This window comes from Lepisma saccharinum, chromosome 10 (assembly GCF_977018435.1).
Source record: "Lepisma saccharinum chromosome 10, izLepSacc3.1, whole genome shotgun sequence".
NCBI classification, from domain to species: Eukaryota; Metazoa; Arthropoda; class Insecta; order Zygentoma; family Lepismatidae; genus Lepisma; species Lepisma saccharinum.
This window is the reverse complement of record NC_139238.1, coordinates 22,750,270-22,778,223: the sequence shown is the minus strand read 5'-3', so window position 1 is coordinate 22,778,223 and position 27,954 is coordinate 22,750,270. Positions and strand designations below refer to the sequence as shown.

General features: G+C 36.2%; 1 protein-coding gene across 1 annotated transcript in view; it reads left to right on the top strand.

Annotated features, from left to right (window-relative positions):
• Nucleotides 1-1,529: 1,529 nt before the first annotated feature.
• Etf-QO (electron transfer flavoprotein-ubiquinone oxidoreductase) overlaps nt 1,530-27,954 on the top strand; it is a 212,922-nt gene continuing 186,497 nt past the window's right edge. The window contains exons 1-5 of the mRNA XM_083129645.1: nt 1,530-1,631; nt 3,431-3,583; nt 19,563-19,721; nt 24,867-25,063; nt 25,771-25,983. Of these exons, the coding sequence (XP_082985771.1) occupies nt 3,439-3,583; nt 19,563-19,721; nt 24,867-25,063; nt 25,771-25,983 (714 nt within the window). The 5' untranslated portion in view covers nt 1,530-1,631; nt 3,431-3,438. The remainder of the gene's footprint in view (nt 1,632-3,430; nt 3,584-19,562; nt 19,722-24,866; nt 25,064-25,770; nt 25,984-27,954) is intronic.

The window sequence follows — 27,954 nt, the reverse complement described above, 5'->3', positions numbered from 1 at the left end:
TAGCATTGTCTCCTTGTAATCAAAAAGTGTCCGGGTTTCATACCCAGTGGATGCACATAGTGGTTCGGATCCCACTTTAAACTGTAGGTCCAGTCTCGATTAGCCTTAACTGTGCATAAAGTGGGCTTAAAACCCCAACTCAATCAATCAATCTTGTCTTCAGATGAACAATTTATTTTTGCAAGTGGTGGGGATTGAACCTGTGACAGACCTCTGATTTTCCTACAGATCCAGTGTGTTAACCAACTACTACTCCAATACAATTCACATGGATGTGGTGGTTTACTGTAGTAAGGTATTAGTATCTTTCTTGTTGAGCCTGCCATGTTATTCCTGAACTTGTTGATGATGTGGGCAACTTTCTTTTATCTTGTACGATTCAAAGTGTAATTCTGCTTTAGGAAGACTCCAAACATGTGCGCCTTCTGCAAGCAATGCAAACATACGTTTTCTTTCTCTTTTTTTCTATTATGATAGACATTCTTAGTACAATGGTTTTCTTCTGACCTAGTGCTTTCAATTATTCCTGTTTTTCAATACATATAATCTTTTTCCCTTTTCCACTCTTGCATTCTTTGACATTTCTGTTGTGCTCAACTTCCAGTGATAAATATCATAAGACACGCAATCTTCCTAGACTGAAGACTAGAGTAATCTAACAGAAAGCTTACTAGATGAATAAAAAAAAAAAAAAGAAGCAAGTAGCTGAGTGGTTTTACTGACTGCAACTTCAACTGGCGGTTGACCTTGAAGGATATTCCTGGCCCTTTTTGTCTTTGGGTGTCAAAAAACTCAGTTGCAAAGTAAATGCTGAAAGCATCAAATCGCTCTCCCGAAGCAATGTTGCCAAGCGTTTTTGCCAATTGTCTTTATATGACTGTGTGCCCGTCTGTATTCCGACCAGTGGGTGGTCCTTCCGGAAACCTCATCGTTCAGGACCACTTGTGCAGTTGTACCATCAACCCCTGCTGATTTCTGGTACTGACAAACCTTTGCCCGATAAGACTCTTCCTCTCTTTATGGTATGTTTGGCAACATGTGGTGGATCCAACGCTAATTTATTTCATCCTGCGAACTTCGTTCGGTACCTTGTGACTCGTAAATTTGCTGATTTGCTGTTTCCCAGCCGCCAGTTGGAGTTGCGTTCAGTATAGTACATTACACTACAATGCCAAGGGTCTCAGCTTCAAATCCCAGACTGGGAGTGGGTGTTCTTTGTGAGTGTTCCTTCATCATATCACCGATTTCCATCTTTGTAATTAGCCAAAAGTGGCAGAAAAGCGAAGTAAAATGAACCCAATCAATGCTCTAAGCATAACAAAATCGTTCTACAAGGTCATACCAATCCCTACTAACTGGCTTGCCAACTCACCCAGATGAATGCCTTAATACTTTTTTTTTCCAGTATGAGTGCGGGGACTTTTTAAACACTCTGTATAAAAGTTTGCACACTCTGTATAAAAGTTTGCACACTCTGTATAAAAGTTTGCAAATGAATGAATAATCACATTATGTTTTTCCAGTTTCGTCGTTTGCACATCTGATAAAGAGATGCTATGGAGACAAGTCCTTTCCAAAGATTACAACTCATTATTCTATTGTACCACGGGAAGCAGATCCACGATGGAAAGGTGAGACATGTTAATCACTTCTAAATAACATAGTGAGTAATGTTTGTTTTGCTTTATAATACGTAGGTCTTTGTTTGATACAGAATGAGGCATATTTCTGTAGTAATGATTGTACTCTAAACAGCAGGTTCAACCCTGATTAACTTATGTGTACACAAAGAGGACTCAAATAAAATAAAATATATATCGTTACTTAAACTATATATTACTCTAAAACATTATTCTGAACTGTGCAGTACACGGATAGAAATGACCGCCTTGGAAAAGTGCTGTATTCCCTATAGTGGTGTGCCCAGGATTTTCGAAAGGGAGGGGTTATGTGTATATTTTTAAGTAGTCTGTCCTCATTTTGCCACATTTTCCTGCCTTTGACGTTCTTTTTTCTTTAAATACTGGACTGAAAGGGAGGGGGTTATAACCCCCCCCCCCCCTGTCTTGGACACACCACTGATTCTCTAGCCCAGTGTATTGACAGTGTAATAATAAATAATGACTTTCTTCTTGAAGAGCATAAAGATACCATTTTTTTGGGTGATAAGTAGCCAGATTGTCTCATTGGAACTGGGCCCATATTTAAAATTGTGATGACTATGCATTAGCTGGGAATCAAGCCTGTGACTGTCCGCTAGTAGAATAGAAAAAATAAAGATAAAATAGTGTTATTGCCATCTAAGTAGTGAGTGATGTTCAGTAATAATAATACAGTGGAGGCCTTCCCGATGGCATAGTGGTAACGTCACTGCCTTGGAATTAAGGTGTCCCAGGTTAGATACCCGGTGGAGACACACAGGTGTTCGGATCCGACTTTAAACTGTACTTCCAGTCTTGATAGCCTGTGCATAAAGTGGACTTAAAGTACTGTTTCATATGAAATTTTTGCCAATAGAATTTATTTTATACGTATAAAGAAATATTTGCTATTGAGAACGCTAATGCAAGGGAGGTGTCAATAACAAGTAGAATTGATTTTCAATTCATATAGTTTGTATTATGACTCTACAACTGTTAATATGATATGAATAGTCAAAAGTAGCATAATATTGTTTCGTTTCCGATAGCTAGGTTGAAGTTACTGTATTTCACTGCATGATTGTCGCATCCTGTTTTTTTAGTTTAAAAAATGGTTTATAACCTCATTGCACAATCATCGCATCGGCCCATTACATGACAAAACCAATAATAGTGGCACAGATTTTTCAAACACGGACGATAGAATTTTGTAAGTCCGTGCTCTGCAACACTGTAGTAAATTTTCTCATAATAATGCAAAAATCAATAACAACCAATGTGTTAACATTATTTTTAGATGGGAAAAATGTTTGTTGGACTATATTCAATTTTAACGTATATTCATCTTTGCTTCTTAATCTTTCACTAAAAACAATCTAGTAATAAATTATTTTTAAGTATTGGTAATACTAGTACAGTGAAAAGGAAAGCTTTGCGTAATCATCACACCCCACATTTTTGCAGAAAATATTGGCATACAATCTGTGACGATTATCAGTGAATTACAGTTTAACTTAAGATTGGGAAAATGGTGTCTGATTAGTAAAACTGACATCACACACAAAGCTAGCCTTAGGAAGGAGCAACTTGGGCACTTGTCAATGTACACAATAGTTATTATTTTTATTAAATATTATATGTATGTGTAGAAAGTACCAACCGGAGGACATTTAAATTGGAGTTGAAATGGAATATTCAGTCTGAAAATTTGGAGGCAAGTATATTAAGTTTCATTTGTTATTTTGCATGACATTTAATGATTGCAAACTACTGTTGTGTATTATTTGCAGATGTGAACATGGAGAGGTATGTAGATGAAGCAGATGTAGTTATTGTGGGTGGAGGCCCTGCAGGAATGTCCGCTGCCATCAGACTAAAGCAATTAGCAGCAGAGCAGGAAAAGGAGTTACGAGTATGTTTGGTGGAAAAGGCTGCAGAAATAGGTAAGCTTTATGTTGGAAATTATTTTGTAACCTTGTTTACACATATGTTCTATTTTGTTGAATATGCTCCCTGCAAGATAGCAAATTTAGAATATTTTCCTATTAGAATTACATGTCAAACATTGTTGTTGTTCTTTATTCCTGTCTAAAGTCTAAATTTTACTGTTGTTCTCTTGTCTAGCATTCTACACATATATTTTGATACATATGCAGTTGAACTCAGATTTTACATTGTAGCAGCTGCTAGTGTTAGGTGATGTATCGTCCAGATAATATATTGCGATATTGAAAAAATATCGTCCACGCAATATCAACTAGACAACACAACATCATGATATCTTGGTGATATATATTATCGCTGATATATAGTCACAATATTTTGACGATATATATCGTATTTGGTAATATATTGTCATGATATTTGAGCAATATATATATATTGTGGAGATGATATATCGCTGATATGGAGGAAAATATCATATTGTGTCATCTGTGATGATATTTTCTTGACTATATATCGCAATATCAAATTTCCAATATCGTCCATCCCTAGTACCTGCCTGGTTCTAATAAAGCAAACTCTTATAAACTGTTTCCAAATTATGTTTTTTCTTGCATTACCGCTGTATACCCAGTCACCTGTAAAATGGGTAATTCCATGTTAGATCTGGCAGTGCATAAATCTTTGATGTAATGAATTTGGCTATTTTTGTGTGTGTGTGTGTGTGTGTATATGCTCAAAAGTTATTTTCCTGTTGAATATTTTTAAGAGCCATTATTTTGAAATTCGAACAAATTGAGATAGTTGTATTTTTTGATTGGATTCTTTTTTTATATGTTGAAGTAGGTCATGAGAAATTAATATTGTGCAATTTTGAGACCTTGAAAATACTTTTCCCTCCCCTGTAGAAAATGTCAAAGTTCAAGGTCAGACCTCCCATTTTTTCATGAAAAGTGAAACATGGGTAAGTTCGGAGTGCTGCATCTTTGGAAATCAACAACATCCCAAACTTTTGTTTTGATATACTGTTAATATAAGACTGGTTGCTTATATACAAGGTGTGGCTAGAAAAAAACTGGATTGATGTTGCTGTCGACAAATGACAAGTGCGTCAAGGTCAAGCGGTGCATGAGTGTATAACGTAATATCCTGCCTATTGAATGTGTGATTTCCCTGGGTGCGTGGTGCTCAGTTCTGCTGTAGCTTGTCACATGCCAGTTCTGACGACACAACGAAAAATGCAAGAAAGAAATGTTTCCCGAGAGCGACAATAGATGGCAGCATGCCATATAAAGAGGAGCAGAGCCAATTGTAGAAACTAGGAGCGGAGAAGAGCGATTATATATATTATAGTAAATGAAAAATATATAAAGGAAGAGTATAAAAATTATAGAAGGAGTGAATAAAATGTTGTATATAGCAAATTAAGATAATTAAGAACATGCACATATATGAAACAATTAGGAAAGTTATTAAGTGAGCAAATGTATTCAGAAATGTATCTCTTTTTGATTCTCTGGCGAGGAGAACGTCGCCATGTTTTGGTTGCTTATCCCCGGTGGTGCTGTTGTCAAATTAGATGCTCCGAAGCATTTTACGGTTGCGCTCCTTATTAGTCGCACTGGGCCATCGGCAGCACTTGTTATTAGCGATCCTGGTTATTTCCCTTGGTTGTTGTTTTAGGAGGAGGCGCTATTGTCAGATTAGACGCCGCTAAAAATCCTCTATAGCTTTGGTTCAATTCTCTACAAGGAATGCAGCATAATGATTTGTCTATATTATTGAGAAGAGATATGGTAAAGAGAATATTTGCGATAAATGAGAGAAATAAGACTTTTTCCAGTGGCAAAGAAGAATAGAAGAAATAAGAATTTGCTGTGGAAAGAATAAATAGAAGAATTTATCAAGAATATAAGAATATCTCGTCGGAATATAGAAGACAATAAGAATTGCTGCTGAAAGAAGAAATAAGAATTGATATGAATAGAGGAAATAAGAAACAACGATGAATAAAAGGGGATGACTATTTTTTGTGAATAGAAGAAAGAGATGGTCATAAAAGGTAGAAGAAAGGAAAAGAAGATTATCCTTTTACCAATGAAAAGAAGTGGAAATTGAAGAAAGAAGAAGCCTTTCATATATTTTGTCATAGAAGAAATTGACGAAAGAAGAAGAAGCCTTTATTTCCTATAGAAGAAATTGATGAAAGAAGAAAGCCTTTCAATATTTTATCATAGAAGAAATTGATGAAAGAAGAAGAAGCCTTTTACCAAAATAGAAGGAAGAAAAGAAGAAGAAGCCTTTTCCCAAATAAGAAGAAAGAAAAGAAGAAGAAGAAGCCTTTTCCAGAAATTACGAGAAGGAAGAAGAAGATTTCCTTTCAAGAAGAATATAACCGACGTAACTTTGGAATCAGTATATATATATATATATATATTTCAATGTATATACAAGCTTCGTTATATATTTTCTCTGTATTGTGTATAGTTTTTAGAATATAGATCCGCATTTAACTTTATCCTCTTGGCTGTAAAACGCTTTCTTATTTGGAATTCTCGAATAAAGAATCTATCCCCTGAGATTAAGATATCTGTAGCCGTGGTATAAATAACATTTAAGTACGTACCCCCAAATGGCGTACCATAGTGGAGCTCCTAACGTGGGGCATACATAAGTTGGTAGCATAGTGGCAACCAATGTTGCGGCTAGTAGAATTGTGAATAAGAAAGCAAAGAGAGAAAAAGCCAGAATTGAGGAAGAAAATAAAATTGAAAGCGAGAACAGAGAAACTATAATGGAAGACAGAAAGGAAATATTAAACTGCTGTGGAGAAGAGGGAAATAAGGAAGAAACTATCCTATGCAGCTCATGCAAAGAAATGAAACATTGTCTATGTGAGAAGATAAGAAGAGAAAAGTACATAGGAATAAGTGATAGGAGATTATGTATGCAAAAATTGCAAGGAAGAAAGGATAAATGAAAAAGAAGAGAAGAAAAGGGAAAAAGAAGAAGAAAAAATAAAGGAAAAATAAAAAAAAACGGAAGAAGTGAACATGATTGAAATGTTCCAGAAGTTATCGATCCAGTTGGAAGAATGTAGTAGGAAGGCGGATGAAAATAGCAGAAGATTAGAAAGAAAGTTTGAAGAGAAGTCTGATGAGAATAATAGAAAACTCAAAGAAAAGATAGATGAAAGTAGTAGAAAGTTAGAAGAGAAGTTTGAAGAAAGTAATAAAAAGATGGAAGAAAGACTCGAGGAAAACAGCAGGAAATTGGAAGCTTCGAGGTCCGAAACCCATGAGATGTTCTTGAGATTGAATGAAACGTGTGAAGGAAATAGAAAGTCGCTGGAAAGCAAGATAGAAGAAACAATGCTGTCGATCAAGAGTACGAGTTTAGACATGAATAGAAGCAGCGAAGATGAGGTTTCAGAGATTAGAGAAGAAAGTGAATGAAGAAATGAGAGTCCGGAAAGGAAAATTGAGGAAAGCGATTCTCAGATAGAAGTAGCTGCTTCAAGAACAGAAGAAAATTACAGCAAGACAGAAGTAGATGTTTACAGAATAGCAGACAACGAAGGCAAGATAGGTGACGCGAAGGTCCTTATAGAAAATATAAGTTGTAAGATGAAAGAGGAAAGTTCCAATGACGAACACGACAGCAAGATAGAAGAAGTAGCTATAAAGTTACGAGAAGAAAACACTCAGGAACTTAAGGAGGTCAAAGAAGAGGAAGATGAGAAAATAGAAGACGAAGAAAGAGGAATAGAAAGGGATGAAAAATTTAGTTGTCAATGTAATGATGAAGAGATCAATGTCGACATGAAGATGAAAGAAGAAAGTTCCAGTGACGAGTATCTGACGGAGGAAGAAAAGATGTATAAGCCTAGCAGAAGATGTAAACAAAGAAGGAAGAAAACTAAAATGAAATTTAGATATATTCACGTAAAGACATGGAAGAAGAAGAAGAGAAAGAAATTAAAAATAGAAAGGAACCTGAAGAAAGTTAAGAATATGCTAAAAAGGGTCGACGTAGATCAAATGGATTCTGATGCTACTTCGCCGAAGAGAAGAAAGAACAAGACGAAACGGAAAAGACAAGGAGAGCATGCATTTGATGAAGATGTAGATCATAAGAAGAAATCTTGGCAGAAACCAGATTGGAAGAAGAGAGAAATGAAAGTAATTTCTTTATTGGAAGAAAGAAATAAGACTGACTAGTGCAAAGGTTATGTTATGATTTATAGACTGGCAAGCCTACGTTTCTAGAATTATTAAAGTGTCTGAAAGGGTTCCAGTTCACCAGAAGAAAAATTCGTGGAATTATTAGTATGGGCAAATATTAATGATATATTTGAAAAAAAAAAAAATAGTTCTTTAATGTTAGTTCTTGTAAAAAGATATATGATAACTATCGTTGGAGGAAAATCTATTCTGCAAGTGATATCTTAAGAAAAAATAATGAGTGCTAATTTATGTCACCACTGCATTGAACAATGAGACCGATAGTGGAAGATCAAACCTGTAAAAGGAAAGAAGCCAAAGAAAGTAATATGGAAAATGGAAATCAACTTTTCAATTGTATGAACAGAAGAACGAAGAAGATAGAACAGTTAGGCACAGAAGAAAGTTATTATGTGGAAAACTCTCAGGAAAAAAGGAGAAGATAATATAGAAGATCGAACAGTATCAGTAAAATGAATTCTTTGTAAGCGTAGACGATTAAAGGTCATCGTGTATTTAGAAAAGTGCAAAATAAATGGGTTGTAATCCCAGAAGTTAAAAAGAATCGGTTGTATTCCGAGAATTGGGTTGTAATCCCAGAAAATAAATATATCTAGATACATGCTGATATGAAATTAAGGCTGATGTGAAGAATTATTGTAGATGATGGAAACACTTAGATGGTCAACTTAGAGAAGAGAGAGAGTTCTTTGAAATGGAAAAATCTGATCTAACTGATAATCTGTAGAGAGATTGCTGAAAGAAGAAAAGGGTGAAACGAAAATTACTATTTTGGCAGGACATCGTCAGGTAAAGACTATCTTGGAGAAATTAGACGAGTAGACTTGCAGGAGGTGAACTATTGAAGAATTATATTTTGTATCTAAAAATAACTTTAGAGGTCACGAATATTTCCGGAACGTGGTGATAAGATATCTAGAAACGAAAATAGAAAGAAGAGAGAAATAGAGAGATGAGGAAAAATGCTGCATGCCAGGAGATATAATTGCACAGAGAAAGTGAAAAGGAATGTAAGCACTAGAAATGAGAGCAAATGAGAAGAGTCAAACGAGATGTAGAGAAAGTGGAAAAAATTAACTATTTCCAAAAGATTTCTTCCAATAGAGAAATTTTTCATCCTCAAGGAGGGGAATTTGTGTCACGTACCAGTTCCGACGACACAACGAGAAATGCAAGGAAGAAATGTTTCCCGAGAGCGACGATAGATGGCAGAATGCCATATAAAGATTAGCAGAGCCAATTGTAGAAACTAGGAGCGGAGAAGAGCGATTATATATATTATAGTAAATGAAAAATATATAAAGGAAGAGTATAAAAATTATAGAAGGAGTGAATAAAATGTTGTATATAGCAAATTAAGATAATTAAGAACATGCACATATATGAAACAATTAGGAAAGTTATTAAGTGAGCAAATGTATTCAGAAATGTATCTCTTTTTGATTCTCTGGCGAGGAGAACGTCGCCATGTTTTGGTTGCTTATCCCCGGTGGTGCTGTTGTCAAATTAGACGCCCCGAAGCACTTTACGGTTGCGCTCCTTATTAGTCGCACTGGGCCATCGGCAGCACTTGTTATTAGCGATCCTGGTTATTTCCCTTGGTTGTTGTTTTAGGAGGAGGCGCTATTGTCAGATTAGACGCCGCTAAAAATCCTCTATAGCTTTGGTTCAATTCTCTACAAGGAATGCAGCATAATGATTTGTCTATATTATTGAGAAGAGAGATGGTAAAGAGAATATTTGCGATAAATCAGAGAAATAAGACTTTTTCCAGTGGCAAAGAAGAATAGAAGAAATAAGAATTTGCTGTGGAAAGAATAAATAGAAGAATTTATCGAGAATATAAGAATATCTCGGAATATAGAAGACAATAAGAATTGCTGCTGAAAGAAGAAATAAGAATTGATATGAATAGAGGAAATAAGAAACAACGATGAATAAAAGGGGATGACTATTTTTTGTGAATAGAAGAAAGAGATGGTCATAAAAGGTAGAAGAAAGGAAAAGAAGATTATCCTTTTACCAATGAAAAGAAGTGGAAATTGAAGAAAGAAGAAGCCTTTCATATTTTGTCATAGAAGAAATTGACGAAAGAAGAAGAAGCCTTTATTTCCTATAGAAGAAATTGATGAAAGAAGAAAGCCTTTCAATATTTTATCATAGAAGAAATTGATGAAAGAAGAAGAAGCCTTCCTATTACCATAGAGTAGATTGATAAAAGAAGAAGAAGCCTTTTACCAAAATAGAAGGAAGAAAAGAAGAAGCCTTTTCACAAATTAGAAGAAAGAAAAGAAGAAGAAGCCTTTCCCAGAAATTATGAGAAGGAAGAAGAAGATTTCCTTTCAAGAAGAATATAACCGACGTAACTTTGGAATCAGTATATATATATATATATATATATATATATATATATATATATATATATATATATATATATATATATATATATATATTCTCTGTATTGTGTATAGTTTTCAGAATATACCGTGCGTCCATTTCGATCTTCAGCCGAGAGATCGGGAGAAGCGTGGCGGGCGGCGCTGACGGAGATGCCGACATTTGCGTCCTGTAATGACCGCTTATTTTTATGGACATATGCATACATTCATATAAATATTGCAAAACGAGCGCTAACCTGTGTTATAATTCATCATCTGTAAATCATCCAAGTTCTGCCCTTATATACACAAAAAAATACGCTTTAGAAACGATGTTAAGAGCCACAGATAATGAAACATTTTAATCATAGTTTTGACCAGTAACGTCCTGCTTAAGTTTATAACCTTGAAAGAGTTTTGTGTCGATCGTTTGGAGGTTTCGAATGTGCAACACTGTATCAAGATTACGCTGCAGACAAAACCGTTAAAAGTCAATGGTTTTCGTGAGCTTCCTTGCAATCCGAAATCTCCGAGCTAGAGTTTTTTGTTCCTTCGTGACTAGATGAAGACAGAGCTGTGAATATAGTGGCGAGCAGATGTAAACCAAGAGCGTGTTAAATTCGTACTGTGCGCAAGAGTGATATTCTTGGTTACTTGCCGTTACTTGTTTCTGTTATTGCAGTGTGTATGTGTGTTGTGTCAGTGAGACGATTGGAATGCCAGCCGCAAGGTTCACGTTAGAACAAAGAATTCTTATGTATGACACTTAGGTGAAAACAGACTCGTGTCGAGACGTGTGTAGGCAATTTGTACAGAAATTCCTAGGCGTTTCACCTCCACATAGAGATACGGTTAGACATCTTGTCCTTAAATTACGAGAAACTGGATCGTTAAATTTTAAAACACCTAAGCAAAAACGACGGATTCTAACCGAAGCAAAACTCGATGAAATTGGTGCAGCGTTAGAACGTTCTCCAAACAAACCTCTACGCCGTGAGATGAACGTGTCAAAATCATCAGCACATTCAGCTACTAAGCTACTAAAATTAAAACCGTACCCTTATAACACAGGTTAGTACTCGTTTTGCAATATTTATATGAATGTATGCATATGTCCATAAAAATAAGTGGGCATTACAGGCCGCAAATGTCGGCATCTCCGTCAGCACCGCCTGCCACGCTTCTCCCGATCTCTCGGCTGAAGATCGAAATGAACGCATGGTAGATCCGCATTTAACTATATCCTCTTGGCTATAAAATGCTTTGTTATTTGGAATTCTCGAATAAAGAATCTATCCCCTGAGATTAAGATATCTGTAGCCGTATTATAAATAACATTTAAGTACGTACCCCCAAAGGGCGTAGCAAGCTTGTGGACGAAGTGAACCGTACATCTGTGCTCCGTTGGAAAAATGTTAAGTTTGAAAGTGGAACAGCATATCAATTTGAAGTTTCTTATGAAACTCAGAAAATCCTGCACACAAACTTATGGTTTGTTGAAGGAAGTATACGGAGATGAGTGTTTATCACGCATGCAAGTTTTTGAGTGGTTTCAAAGGTTTAAAGAGGGACGAGAACTGATCGCGGACGACTCACATCCTGGACGGCCTTGCACGACAAAAACGGAATCAATCATTGCAAATCTCAATGAATTGATTCAAATAGATCGTCGCTTGCGTATTCGAGCTATTGCAAGACAACCAACATTATTACATTACGATGCTGACGACCCTTCGGGAGCGAGTAAGAGGACGATGACCTGATTTGTGGAAAAGCAAGTCATGGATTCTTCATCAGGACAATGCTCATGTCCACACGGCATTGTCAGTCAAGGCTTTTTTGGCCAAGCATGGGATCCCATTGTTAGAACATCCACTCTATTCGCTGGATATCACTCGGTGTGACTTTTTTTTTTATTCCCAAAGGTCAAATCAGCACTGAAAGGAACCAGATTTACGACCTTAGAATCTGTGGAAACAAAAGCGATGGAGGTCATGAACATGGTTTCAGAAAATGATTTCCAGCACTGCGTCCATCAATGGAAGATTCGTATGGAGCAGTGTATCGATAGTTCAGGAGAGTACTTTGAAGGGGGATAATATTCGTATTGTACAATATAACCAATAAATGATTTTGTATCAACAGTCCGGTTTTTTTCTAGCCACACCTCTTACATTCAATTCTTTGGATGGGACATTGTTGCTTTCCATTGTTATGCAGCAACAAAGAGAGTCCAAAATGCAGTTTTTTCCTGTTTTCAGACTTTAATATCTTGGTTAAGCAACAGTACCCCAAAGATTTGTTTACTGGGCATTGAAGCTCAATATTCGGACAAGCTACCTGATATATCGCATTACTGGGATATTGAATACTCAAAATTTGCGAAATCTGCATCTTTAGAATTAGGCCTATCTCAAAACAGCATCAAGGTATAAATACACCAAGTATGCCAACTTGTAGGTGAATATATGTATAACACCAGGAAATGAAAAACCTTTGGGGCCTCATCCCATTTTCGAGAAAATAATTTTTAAAATATTAGGAAATGTCAATATAAATTATCACACTTCCTCCCCTATCAGAAAGTGGAACAGACCTTTCTCCTACTTTTCTTTGTTCAAAATGGAACAGCCCATGTCTTGACAAGTTGTGGGACAATTTTCCTTTTTCTTTCTTTGGTCGATAGCATAGTGGTAATGTTGCATTCTTGTAATCAAGGGGTCCCGGGTTTGATGCAAGGTTGAGGTACAAGTTGTTTGGATGCTACTTTAAACTGCAAGTCCCCAGTCCAGATTAGATTTCCTGTGAATGAAGTGGGCTTAAAACAAAGCTCTATATATAGTGGCGTCCGAAGGACTTGCGAAAGGGGGGAGGGGCTACACATTTTTTAGTAGACAACCATCTATTTGCCATCTTTTCCTGCCTTTGACATTTTTTTTTACTGGGCCGAAGGGGGTTATTATCCCCACCACCACCCTCTATATGCACGCCACTGTCTATAAGAGTATGTGTGTACACAATTCTGTATTATTGTACCAAATAAAACATAACTTTCTTGTTATAAATAACTTGAGATTCCTAAAATAAACCAATTTCAATTCAGGTAGGTCTAAGAGTGGACCTTCGAGATGGAGTGGTTACCACAGCAATCCACGACGTCATGGGTCCCGGGTACGAATCCCATCTCGAGATGATTGATTGTTCTTTGTGAGTGTCACTTCATTGATTTCATAATATCATCATTCACGCTCTTTGACATGATTAGTAAAAAGTGACAGAAAAGTGACAAAATAACCCAATATCAGGCGATCAATCTCAAATAGGCTTAGGATATTTCCATCATTTTTAATATTGTTACTGCAAATAACCAACGTGCTGGTTTTTATCATGGCAATTATTTTAAAGAAATTTTAAAACATCAGACACATTTTTTTTCCAAGGTCTCAAAATTGCACAATAATCCATTTCTCATGACCTACTTCAACATATAAGGAAATTAAGCCAATCAAAACATACAACCACCCAAATATCCCTTTTTTGTTCGAATTTCAAAATAATGGCTCTTAAGTTATTGAATTTCGAAAACTGACAAAATTATCCCCGTACTGCTTGCTGGAAGAACTTGAAACCTTCAAATTTTGACTGTGCCTTTGATTGATGTGTACCAATATGAGTACATTTTTTGAATATTTTGTTTTTTCTTTTGGAAATTGTAAAATAAAATTGTGAAAAACTTCCAAAAAACGTTTTACTCAATGAACAGTTTGGGAGCAATTTTTGTCAATTTTCAAAAATTCTATTTTGTTGTTGTTGTTTGATTTAATATGGAATTATCCAACTGTGTATTTCAGGTTCCAGTTTAACTTTATTTCAAATAACATTTGATTGTTTGATATTGAACTGTATTGAGTCTTGTAAAAGGTGTCTCAGAAATATTTTCGTTTTTAAAACTATTAAAATAAATACTTAAATTTTTTGTATAAGGATAAATTTATTACCAAAAGAAAGCTTAAACATTTAATTTCTATTTGTGGAAAAGAGTATTGGACAAATGGTGACTGTTCATGTTTTCACATTCAATTTGAATTAATTGAGCTGCAGGCAGTCTTAACGATCGGCGAGGATCCTCACTAACAGACTGGCGCACACGGTCAACGTTTCTGTTTGATCTTGATGACCTTGGACGTCCCGGCAGTTTATTCGTCATAGTGCTTCCAGTATTTTCAAACTTCCTCACCCAATATTTAATTATATTTGCATTTGGGATGTCTCTCATTCCTGTCAGGTTATAATGATGCCGGTACAAACGAGGCACAACAACATAAGAATCATTATTTTTATAAAACACACAAACAGAAAAAGCACGTTTCTGCCCCGTAAAGTGCTCCATGGCAACTAAATATTAACAATGTTATCAAGCATTTGCGATATCTCATTTCTCCGTAAGGTGTGATTTGCCGTAGAGGGAGGATTCAAAAAAGTAAATATTTCTGAGACACCCCTTATTAGTTGAGTGGATGACAGACCTGACTCCTGAAGTCTAATTATCCTGTGAGTTATGCTAAATCATGGAAAAATGAATTAATTCTGCTCTAAAAATTTTAGAATCAAAAAAAACATTGCTTTACACAGGAATAAATTTAATACTGCGATAATTATGTGGAAATGTTTGTTTTGGGTTGGAAGCATTGTTTTTGAATTAAATTTAGGATTGTATTACCATTTTAATACCATAGTTTTTCTTGTGTGTACGTATTGCTTGCATTCTAGAATTATTTCTCTTGTAGTGGACGGTTATTACAAGCATAAAAACACAGTTTTACGTTGTGACATTTCAGGAGAACACACGCTCCCTTCATCAGACATTTTTTTAGTTTCACTAAAGATACAGTTATAACAATGGCCAAGAATTTTTTTTAATAAAAAGAGAATCCGTTATACAATGCATGTTGTCAGTGTTACATTGTTGTAATATAGCAACATAACTGAAAAAACAAGCAGTCTGTTTTATTTTTATTTCAGATAAAAATTTTGATCACATTATTTTTATTAAAAAAATATTATGAATCCCAAATATCATTAGGCAATTCAAATTACAAAAATACCGTGCGTTCATTTCGATCTTCAGCCGAGAGATCGGGAGAAGCGTGGCAGGCGGCGCTGACGGAGATGCCGACATTTGTGGCCTGTAATGCCCGCTTATTTTTAGGGACATATGTAGACATTTATATTAATATTGCAAGACGAGCACTAACCTGTGTTATAACATGCAAAAGTTCTTCTGTAATTCATCACACAAATAAATATGCTTTAGAAACGATGTTAAGAGCCACAGATAATAAAACATTTTAATCATAGTTTTGACCAGTAACGTGCTGCGTAAGTTTATATCCTTGAAAGAGTTTTGTGTCGATGGGGATTGTTTGGAGGTTTCAAATGTGCAACACTGTATCAAGATTACGCTGCAGACGAAACTGTTAAATGCCAGTGATTTTCGTGAGCTTCCTTGCAATCCGAAATCTCCGAGCTCAAGTTTTTTGTTCCTTTGTGACTAGATGAAGACAGAGCTGTGAATATAGTGGCGAGCAGATGTAAACCAAAAGCATGTTAATTTCATACTGTACCCAAGAGTGGTATACTTGGTTACTTGCCGTTACTTGTTTGTGTTATTGCAGTGTGTATGTGTGTTGTGTCAGTGAGACGATTGGAATGCCAGCCGCAAGGTACATGTTACGAGGGGGGCTGATAAGTTCTTGGCCCGACCCAGAAGGACTTTAGCTACAGGCACGAAAGTTTCAGGCTATTCAACGTATTCTCCCTGAAGGTCTACACACTTGGCACTTTGTTGCTCCAACTTCTCTAACCCGTCCAAAAAAATGATTTCTCCTGGTCTGCAAAAAAACTGCTCGGCAGCTGCTATAACCTCGTTATCACTTCTAAATTTCTGTCCTTTCAGAACTTTTTTCAGTCTAGGGAAGAGATAATAATCAGAGGGTGCAAAGTCTGGTGAGTAAGGTGGGTGGTCAATGCACTGAAACCCTAAATCCATTGTTCTTCCAGAGTCTTGTGAACGGGAGCATTGTCCTGCAGAAACAACACACTTCTCAATTTTCCCAGGTGCTTTTCTTTAATAGCATCCTTTAACTTAGCCAGAAAACTGCAGTAATACTCTGATGTTATGGTTTGTCCCTTTGGAAGGTAGTCTCATAACAAAACACCATCCTTATTCCAGAATATTGAGGTAAGCAGACCTGCGGACCTCTATGCTTTGAATTTCTTTGACCTGGGATATCCTGAGTGGAGCCACTCGTATTATTGCTCTTTGGTCTCAGGATCAAAGTAGTGAAACCAACTTTCATTCTGGGTAACAAGCCGATTCAAAAAATCGTCCTTAGAGTTTGCAAAATACCGCTAATCACCTGAGAAGATGCCACACATTTGCCTTTCTCATCGGCGTTCAAACATTTGGGCACCCATTTCGCGGAAAGCTTGTGCATTGCCAACTAATCATGGATTATTTACCAGACACGTTCTTTGGATATGTGCAAGGTCTCAGCTATCGCTTGAAGTCAAATTCGTCTGTTACTCAAAATCAGGTAATGAACCTCATCCACTTTTTCCAGAGTTGACACTGACACTGGCCTCCCCCACATCTTTCACCATCTTCTGTGAAAAAATCACCATGCTTAAAGTTTGAGCACCATTTCTTCACAGTGGAGTGTGAAGGGCAATGTACACCCAATGTGTCTAGCATGCAACCATGGATTTCCTTCAGCAACTTCTGTTACAGGAAGAAGAACTTCATGACACCTCGCAACTCCTCCTTGGTAAATTCCACATTTGGCTGTGCCATGCTTCAATCAATGGCCTGTAAAGGAAAAACCGTTAGTGATATGATCATCCCAGCTGGCACTTAAACTTCCAAAAGATCAATGGTTCAAGTGCAATGCATGATTTCGGGATGACATGTGCGGAAGGGGGTCAGGCCGAGAACTTATCAGCTCCCCCTTGTAGAACAAAGAATTTTTATGTATGACACTTACGTGAAAATAGACTCGTGTTGAGACGTATGTAGGCAATTTGTACAGAAATTCCTAGGCGTTTCACCTCCACATAGAGATACGTTTAGACATCTTGTCCTTAAATTATGAGAAACTGGATCGTTAAATTGTAAAACACCTAAGCAAAAATGACGGATTCTAACTGAAGCAAAACTCGATGAAATTGGTGCAGCGTTAGAACGTTCTCCAAACAAACCTCTACGCAGTGTTTCACAGGAGATGGGCATGACAAAATCATAAGCACATACAGCCACTTAGCTACTAAAATTAAAACCGTACAGAGTTTCTATAGTGCAAGAATTATGGCCCCTGACAACGTAAGTAGAGTAAATTTCTGTAATTGGGTTTTGCAGAATATTGTAGATGGTATTGTTGATCCACAGTTAATATTTTTTTTCGATGAGGCATGGTTTCACTTGCGTGGTCATGTTTGTTCACAGAACAATAGATACTGGAGCACTGAAAATCCCCGAATAATACACGAAGTTCCATTACATGATGCAAAAATTGGTGTGTGGTGTGTTGTAAGTGCAAAAAGAATAATAGGGCCTATATTTTTTGAAGACACAATAAATTCATACTTTCGCCGTTTTTTTCAGTTGTTATCAGATAATAAGAGACAATATGGGTATTTTCAACAAGATTCGGCCACAGCTCATACAACCGTTGATTCTTTGGACGCTATAAGGGAGGTGTTTGATGACAGAATAATTTCTAGAATTTTATGGCCTTCACGTTCGCCAGATCTTACCATATGTGACTATTATTTGTGTGGAACCTTAAAAAATAGTCTACCGAAATGACCCTCATCAAAGAACTAAAAGACAATATAAGGGCAGAACTTGGAAGAATTACGGAAGAAGAATTTTTGCATGTGAATCAAAATTTCATCAAACGATGCCAGGAATGTGTGAATGTAGGTGGACATCACTTTGAACAACTCTTGTAACACAGGTTAGTGCTCATTTTGCAATACTAATATAAATATCTGCATGCTAAAGATATGTCCATAAAAATAAGCGGGACATTACAGGCTGTAATTGTCGGCATCTCCGTCACCGTTGCCCGCCACGCTTCTCCCGATCTCTCGGCTGAAGATCGAAATGAACGCACGGTATAAAAAGAGTAACGGAAAACATAGATATGAATGTCTGGGAAGCTTCGTTCATTGCAGAACACTGGAATAAATTAAATAATGAAAATGGTAACATAGACCCACTATGGAGTTTTTTTTTCATAAGTGGAGTAAGCCACCATCTTCCATATTTAATGTAACAGAAAACATCAAGAAACTCTGAAAGCAATGATGATTTTGAATTGCCCGATGATATTTGGGATTCATAATATTTTTTTAATGAAAATAATGTGATCAAAATTTTTATCTGAAATAAAAATAAAACAGACTGCATGTTTTTTCACACTTATGTTGCTATATTACAACAATGTAACATTGACAACATCCATTGTATAATGGATTATCTTTTTATTTAAAAAAATGTTAACCATTGTTATAACTGTATCTTTAGTCAAACTAAAAATAAATGTAATGAAGGGAGCGTGTGTTCTCCTGAAACGTCACAATGAAAAACTGTGTTTTTATGCTTGTAATAACTGTAGAATACAAGGGAAATAATCATTTTATATGTTGCTTTTGATCCCGAAATGACCCCAGATTTTCTACCGAAATCTTGAGCTGTTATTCACCATAAATATGTGCCCCTTGCCGTAACAAAAACTTCACAATCTTCACACACAGACTTAATGAACAGCCAGTTGTCATAACTTATTGAGTGCCTTAAACTTGTGCAACTTTAGGAATGTGCCCTTATTTTCTATTTCAATCATAAACAAATAATTCCTGTTTCCTGCCTCCTGGTCTTCCACCACTCCTCTCTTTCCACGATGTTCCAATCTTGTCCTCTTCTCCTAACACTCTCCGCTATCTGCTCTTTCCACTGATATCTTGGTCTCCCCCTTGCCCTTATTCCCACTCCTTGTGCATTCATTGTAAGCTCTTACTTGTAGTCTTTCTGCATCCATCCTCTTCATGTGTCCGAACCATCTCATCTTTGCCTGATCTATCCTGTCCTGAAGCTGTCTGTCGGATCTCCTCATTTCTAATTCTATCCCTTCTAGTCTTCCCCAATATACTCCTTACAAATTTCATCTCCACTGCCTGCATCTTTCTTTTGTCCACTTTCTTTAATTCCAGTCTGAATTTTCAATGAAATACAATTAGATACATCCTTGTAGTAATGTGAACGTTACTAATTATACTTGACTTGTTCTTTGCAGGAGGACACATTTTATCGGGAGCTTGCATAGAAACAAAAACACTTGATGAACTGATTCCAGATTGGAGAGAGAAAGGGGCTCCCCTTAATACGCCTGTTTCGGAAGACAAATTTGCACTATTGACTGAATCTTCAAGAATTCCAATACCTATGTTACCAGGTATATCTGCTTATAGTATACAAGAAGCATAAAGTATTTTTGGTAAGCTCTTGCTGTAGTGGGTGATACATTAAGAGTGATACTAATTAGATATCCTAACTAGATAACTCTCTGCTTTATAGAAGAAAAAAAACCATTTGTTTTATTGCCCTCTTGTTAAGGCTAAAATCCAGTTCATTCAGGAAATAAGAACTCATAATTTCAATCCATTATATATTATCTGTTATACTTGCTTCTATAAACTGTGTATTGATTGATTGATTTGTGTATTGATTGATGTGTAAATTTTGGTAGATGCATCTGTACATAGGCTACCGTAGCATCAACAAAATGCTTTAGAGGTCACATAAATAACTGTGTGTTTATTATGAACTAATTATAATTCATATTGAAAAATTAGATTTGAATTTTTCTGTAATGAAAGCTAGCATGTAATTAAATTCAATGGATCGTAATAATCAGACCATAGTGATTATCAACCAATTAAAATTGCTAATGAATGTACAGATTGTATGTGTTAACATTTTCCTTTAAATAATTTCATTATGTTATCATTTCTTGAGGTTCTTATGGTTTAAATAGAAACCATTGATGTATAAATGAATGATAGTGATCCCTATATGTCGGTATTGCTCAATCGAAAAGTATATCAGGTAGATTTTATTTACCAACACCAGCCAATACTTTTCCAGCGTTTGCTCTTTCGCATGGTTATTAAAAATGCCACACAACACTTTTGCTGAGTCTAATTATTCTGGAAATTATGCAAATTTCGAAGTTTCAGTTTGTTTTGCACCAATATTGTGTAAAAACTGTATTTTGTGTTTACATAAGAGGTATTGTAATATTCTGTTGTAATTCTTAAATATTTTAAAAAAGAACTCTGATAAATTATAATCTATACAAAATTTGTATAAAATAGTCTTACTTATGTGAGTGAGTATAGAATTTCGAAACTATGTTTCGGGGTTCGACTGCCCCCTTCCTCAGGTTCTTTTCCCTCTAGGCACAAATCATTTTATGCTGCGTCAAGAGAGTTAAAAGGATTAGGTTAAAAGGTTTGGTTAAAAACCACTTGTTAAAGCCAGGTCACCATTCCTTTAAAACCCCCAGTTAAAAATCCTGCTTTAAGGTGTTCCCCCATTCTCCGTAAGACCTCTTTTCCCGGAATCGTATTAATTTGACTAAACACACATCGTTGTTCTGTTTGCTCTGACAGTCTACTCCTGACCTAAAAGTCGTAAAGGTTATTTTCCCCTCCACGCTGTTCCGCCTTCCCCTACTTGCATCACGAATCCAACTCGAACTCTCGTTCCACCTCAACTGCACGGACCACTCCCGAAGTAACATTGAATCCTATCTTACGATCTTCTTTCTTTGTTCTGTCCCATTTTTTAAACAAATTCACCCACCCCTCCTCTAAATTTCCATCATCTCTGTTCAATTTTTACTTCTCCCTGTGCAAATATTCGCAATCTCGTAGACATTTCTATTCAATTTGTTGCCTTCTTTTCTAATAACCTCTTTCTTTATGATCTTATGTCCGCTTACAATTGTATGTTCGGACAATCCGGAGGATGAGGGCAGTCGAACCCCAAAATGTAGTTTCGAAATTCTATACTCAGTCATGTAAGTAAGACTATTTTATACAAATTTTGTATAGATTATATTATACAGTGAGTAACTCACACAATACGTAATTATAACACCATTAAACCTTGTTTCCATGATATGAAAAACTCAATATGCTGACCAAGGCAGAAATTTATTTTATTATAAAACATAAACTAAACATAACGTTTCAACCTTCTAGCAAGGTCTTCTTCAGACTCTGTACCATGTACAAATGAAACGAGGTATAAAACAAGATGATATGTATATATACACAAAAATTACTCCCTTCCAGACGCAAGACTATTAGAAAGTTGTTTTCCTGGAACATTCCAGCAGCTGGCCTTCCCTTGTCAACTGTACTTTCACCTGACAGGCGATTTAGCTAAACATTTCCTTTCATCTGGAAGGTGGTTGGACTCTTTATCTCACGCTCTTTTTCCTTTCTTTCTTCATTCTTCTTCCTTCTTCTCTCCTCTTTCTCTTGTCCTTTCCACTCTTTCTAACACCTTCTTCCATTCTTTGTTTATCTTCAGTCCCCCATTCCAGTTAATTGTGTCTTCTTCCCCTTGTTTTCTCTATTTCCTTGGCCTCCTTCCATTTTCTCACTAGCACTCTCTTCTCCCTTCCTATCTGCTTAGGCTCATCCCACTCTATGTCATGTCCTGTTTCTATTGTGTGTTTAAATATCACATTTCTCTCTCTCTCTCTTAAGTCGTACATCATCTCTATGTTGTTTCAACTGGTCTTTCAGCCTCTTTTCGTTTCTCCTATGTACACACTCTGACATTCTTTACATTTCACTTCATAGATAATCCCTTCCTCTTGCTCTTCTCTGTTTTCCTTTTTCTTGTTTGCATTCTTCGCTATTCTTAAGATGCTTATCCCTCCCTTCCTGTAAGTTTTAATGCCCGCTTTCCTAAGCACTTTGCATGTCTTTTCTGTGGTCTTCCCCATACTCCTTATTCCAAACCTCCTGTCTTTTTCTTTCTCTTCCTCTTCTCCCCTGCCACTTTTCTTCCTCCTTCTGTTTATGTCCAGTCTATCCTCCTTCTCGTAGCCATTCTTTTCCAGCTGTTTCCATAGGCTATTTATTTTGCCTTCTTTTTCACATTCTTTCGTGCATATTTTCTTGAATCTGTCCATATTCTTTATAAAATTTATTTTTGTCACCTCACTTACATCACTTCTTTTGTGGCAGAATACCCCTACTGCACACTTCTTCTGATGTCACGTGGTTTCAATTTCTTGTCCTCTCTTCCTTTTCAAACAAAAAAAAGGAAAACATGAGGAAGAGGAAGGGATTATCTACGAAGTGAAATGTAAAGAATGTCAGAGTGTGTACATAGGATAAACGTTACTTTTAGTTTATGTAATATAATAAAATACATTTCTGCCTTGGTCAGCATATTGAGTTTTACAATACGTAAATATGTCTCTGATAAATTGAAGGTTGTAATTGGAATGCAATATTTACACACATATGAATCATTATTTTGAAGAATTTTTAATTGTTACAATTTTCAATCATCGCTATTGATAAGAATGTTGGTATCTGTGTGGGAATCAGTTCAAAGTGGTACCAGCTCAGTCATAAATTAAACTTTGAGCCCGGAAGTTTAGCAAAATGCCTTTTTTCCTGCTGCATTTATTGATAACATTTTTCTTGATATACATTTTTTATATTGTTGCTTATGTTTTAGAAGCTTTTTCATTTTGCCTATACCCCACTGCCTGTTTTTAATTTTAATGCCCTTTTTTTGCCACTTTCAATGAAATTTTTGAATTTTTTTTTTTTTTTATGTATTCAACTTATTTTTCTTCAAAAACGTTATTTATTAGTACATTATTGTATTGCCAGAGACAATTACAAAGCTGGAAAAAGGGATGAAACTCTTATAGCATCCGCAAAAGTATTCGAGGAATCGATGCAGCAGTTGATTGAAGTGCTAGGAGGAAAGGGGTTATGTGTTGCAGAAAAGTGCAAACGTGGACTCAGAAAAATTGAAAAGAACTTGTGGTATTCTTAAAGGTGAAAAATCTTTTCTTGACAATATGAATCTGGTTTCAATAGCCTGTTTCAGTATGGTTACTTCTGTAGAGAGATCATTTCATGTTATGAAAAATCATTCTGTCTCACAGATTGCTATATATGGATGTTGAAAGAAAAACACCATCCTAGTGGTTATGTGCAATCACGGCAACAAGGGAAAGTAAAAATGTTATTTCCATGTAGATATTAACTTTTTGAATGAAATTATAGATATAAGTGACTTTGAAATTTACTACTTTTTTTTTAGTTTATTGTTCTTATTTTTTGCATTTTGGTGCATTTTGGTGCATTTTGCTATATTATAAATGCATTTTTGCCTACCTACAAAGTCCACCCATAAAGAAACCGAACTGTCAAAAAAGAACCAAACCAAATAAAAAGGTACCGTATTCTTCCTCTTCTTCTAAACTTCCCATCGGTGCATGTTTCAACCTGTTACAGGCAGTCGGTATTAGGGCAAGCATGCGTCAAATGCAGGTCGTGTGCAGGCGGCATACAAAATATGTGCACCAAGATGGAACAACGTTACAGCATAAAGATTTGTTACAAATTGGGTAAATCGTTTACTGAAACGTTACAGATGATACAGCAGTGTATGGTGAGATGAAATCTGGTGTTTACAATATGACCCCAAAACAAAAAGACATGAGTGCACAGTGGAAAGGACAGTTCTCGCCCATAAAGAAAAAAAAGCGTGGATGTCGAAATCTAAGACAAAGGTGCTGCCGATCACATTTTTTGATTCCCAAGAACTGATCCACCATGAATTTGTCCCTGAAAACCAAACAATCAATCAGTGATATTACAAGGAAGTGCTTGGTCGACTCAGAAACAGGATGAAGCAGGTTGTTAGGAAGAACCTCTGTGATTCTGGCCAATGGTTTCTGTTACACGATAATGCTCGGCCTCATACTGCATTGTCTGTACAACAATACCTTGCTAAGCATTCAGGGACAGTGATCAATCACCCTCCATATTCTCCGGACTTATCGCATGCTGATTTTTTCCTTTTTCTCAAGTTTAAGATGGCTATGAATGGGCGAAGATTTGACAATGTCGCGGACGTTAAATTAAATGTTACTTATATTTTGCGAACACTTACTGTCAGTGACTATCAACAGTGTTTCCAAGACCTGTACAAACGCTGGTCAAAGTGTATTGCCTCCTCTAGTGATTATTTTGAAGGTGATACAGTCATTTGAAGGTAAATACTTGTTTCCTTTCCTAAAAAGAAAAGATGTTCGGTTTTTTTTATGGGCGAACCTTGTATTTTAACCAAAATAAATGCCTGAACTTCTGGCTCAAGTCATTACATTGTTATGTCTGATCAGTTCTGTCATGGATCAACGAACTGAAGACAGGAATGCACTAGCCAACTAGAAACGTTACAGCAGTTATGTTAAAAATTTCATGGTATTTTACATTTTTGCATATTTGTTGCCCAGATTAATTATTAATGTTTTTGTTTGTGTCTTTGTTAGGAATGCCAATGTACAATCATGGGAACTATATCGTGAGGTTAGGTCATCTTGTGAAGTGGCTAGGAGAGCAAGCAGAAGCATTGGGTGTGGAGATTTACCCTGGCTATAGTGGTGCAGAAGTATTATATCACCCAGATGGAAGCGTGAAAGGTGTGGCTACAAACGATGTTGGTATTGCTAAAGATGGTTCTCCAAAGGTATTTGTCATTCTTCTTCATGCGTATTTTAAGCTGTCATTTGGTAGTTTTGTTAATGATCCGTGTCTGTGAAATATTTTTATTAATTTTTGAAACTGCTGTCAGAATTGCTCTGATTGTGTAATTCACATATTGTCATTTCTCTACAAAGTTGCCAGACATGTTGCCACTTAGTGTTTGTGTGAGCAAATGAACACTCATATTATGTGCATGGTGGAGTTTTTAGCACAGCATGCTACAATGTCATTGGTCCCGGGTTTGATTCCCAGCCTGGGCATGGGTGTTGGTTGCGAGTGTCCTGTCATCAATTCCATCACATCATTAAGGGTTTTAGATAAGGAGATTTTCCCCCTTATACTTAGAAGGGTGCAAGATGGCCATACCTGCTGAAACACCCAACAATTTAAAATCAGTCAATCAATCATCACTCATCCTCATCTTCGCGATTAGCCAAAAGTGGCAGAATAGCGAAGGAAATTAAACCAAATCAATCAATCAGTCAGTATGCATGAGCACATACTTATCGTTTTTTTTTTTCAATCTTTCTACCATCATAATTGGCACATGGAAATCTTAGATGCAATGTAAAGAAGGGTGTGAAGCAGTGATCGGAACACTATATTTTAAAAGTAGCTTCCGCTACTATTTAATTTAATTTTTTTTTTTTAAACCTTCTTATAACATTAAATTTCTTGTTTTCATTGTAGGACAACTTTGAGAGAGGTATGGAGCTACATGCCAAATGCACTATATTTGCTGAAGGTTGCCATGGTCACCTTGGAAAACAACTGTACCAACGATTTAACTTGCGTGACAAGTGTGAACCTCAGTCTTACGGTATTGGATTGAAGGAACTATGGGAAATAGAACCCTCTAAGCATCACCCTGGAAGAATAGAGCATACAATTGGGTGGCCCTTGGTAAGAATTCTTGATGCTTATAGTGAACAGCTGAAAACTTGAACAGCATAAGCAATTATTTATAATCATTTCGTATTAATTCTGCCACTGCCTTTTACTTGCCCAAAAGTATGAGTGTGTCTCTCTCTCTCTCCTCTCCCTCTCTCTCCCTCTCAATCTCCCTCCCTCTCTCCCTCCTATGGATGTACTACATGTATATGAATGACAATTTATTTACTACGCTATGTACTTTTGTATCCTAACATTGTCATTGTTGTTAATATTTTTAAAAATTATGCTGGTGATGTAGTACAAATGTTCCCTAGTAATCAGTCAATTAGATTGGAATTTTTTCCCAACATCCGTGTGAAACATTGAATGTAAACTCTAATGTAACGTGTGCTGTCACCTAAGAACATCTGTTCCTTCAAAGAATTTGTTTAATTAATTCTCTGGCATTTTTCTAAAAGATAGAGGGGGGAGGGAAAGAAACCTCATGTGTACTGATAATGTAAGTGAATTTGACACTGAATTAACAGTTGGGCTGAAAAGTTCGTAGGCTGACTCATAGATGGCGTTACTAGAATTAAATCCAAGTGATTTTTACTTAGTACTAACCTTCAAAAGATACGTGTATAAATTTCACAGCTGCCGGATAATTAGTTCGTGAGATATAGCATTGTGAGTGAAGCAGCTTTTGTTATTGTGAAAAAATGGATAAAAAAGAATTTCGTGTGTTAATAAAGCATTGCTTTTTGGCGAAAAAAAATACTGTTGAAGCCAAGGCTTGGCTTGATAAACATTATTCGGACTCTGCACCAGGAAAATCAACCTTTGAGAAGTGGTTTGCTAAATTTAAACGAGGCGAAATGAGCAACGAAGACGATGCACGCAGTGGATGCCCCAAAGAGGCTGTTACCGACGAAAACATCAAAAAAGTCCACAAAATAATTTTAAATTATCGTAAAGTGAAGTTGATCGAGATAGCTGAGATTATTACATAGCGTTGTTGGAGCGTTTAAAGGATGAAATCACGAAAAAACGGCCCCATTTGAAGAAGAAAAAAGTGCTGTTTCATCAAGACAATGCACCGTGTCACAAATCAATGAAAACGATGGCAAAATTATATGAATTAGACTACGAATTGCTTCCCCATCCACCATATTCTCCAGATCTGGCCCCCAGTGACTTTTTCCTGTTTGCAGACCTTAAAAGAATGCTCGCTGGATGAAGAGGTAATCGCCGAAACTAAGGCCTATTTTGAGGCTAAAGAGAAATCGTACTATAAAAATGGCATCGAAAAATTGTATGACCGCTATAATCGTTGTATCACCCTCAAAGGCAACTAACTATATTGAATAATAAAATCGAATTTTGTCAAAAAAATATTTTTTACTATGTTAGCCTACGAACTTTTCAGCCCAACTGCTATTCCTTTACTCTAAAGCTTTATTATTTTTTATCTGATTAGTACATTATATTGCCAAATTTTGTATTATTCATTGGTTAAAAATTTTATATTTTTCCATTCCTAATGTGAACTGTATTCCCTAAGCTTACTGTTGTCCAAATGGTGATGCAAATATTAAAAGGCATGTGGTACACTTTCACATGAGCTGCACATTTATTCCAATTTTGGCAAAATGTGCTCATATATTGGAAATTATCCAGTACATTCTGAAATATGTATTTCTCCCCTTTATGTCAGTTTTTAAGCTGTGTGAAGGCTATTAAACACAACACCAAATATGTTGTGCATATATGCTACAGACTCTCATATAAATCTTTCACTTAATGTTTTCACTAATCTGAACATTGTTTGGGCTTTGACATATTAGTCTTCAACCTTTCTTCTTACTTGTCACTTAAGTTTGCACATTTATATTATGCAGCATGTTGCTAGGGTAAAGTTGAAGTCCTTCACTTTACTTCAAAGAAAGTTCCAAAAGATGAGTTCCCTCTGTTACAGGAGCAAACAACTATCTGTCACGT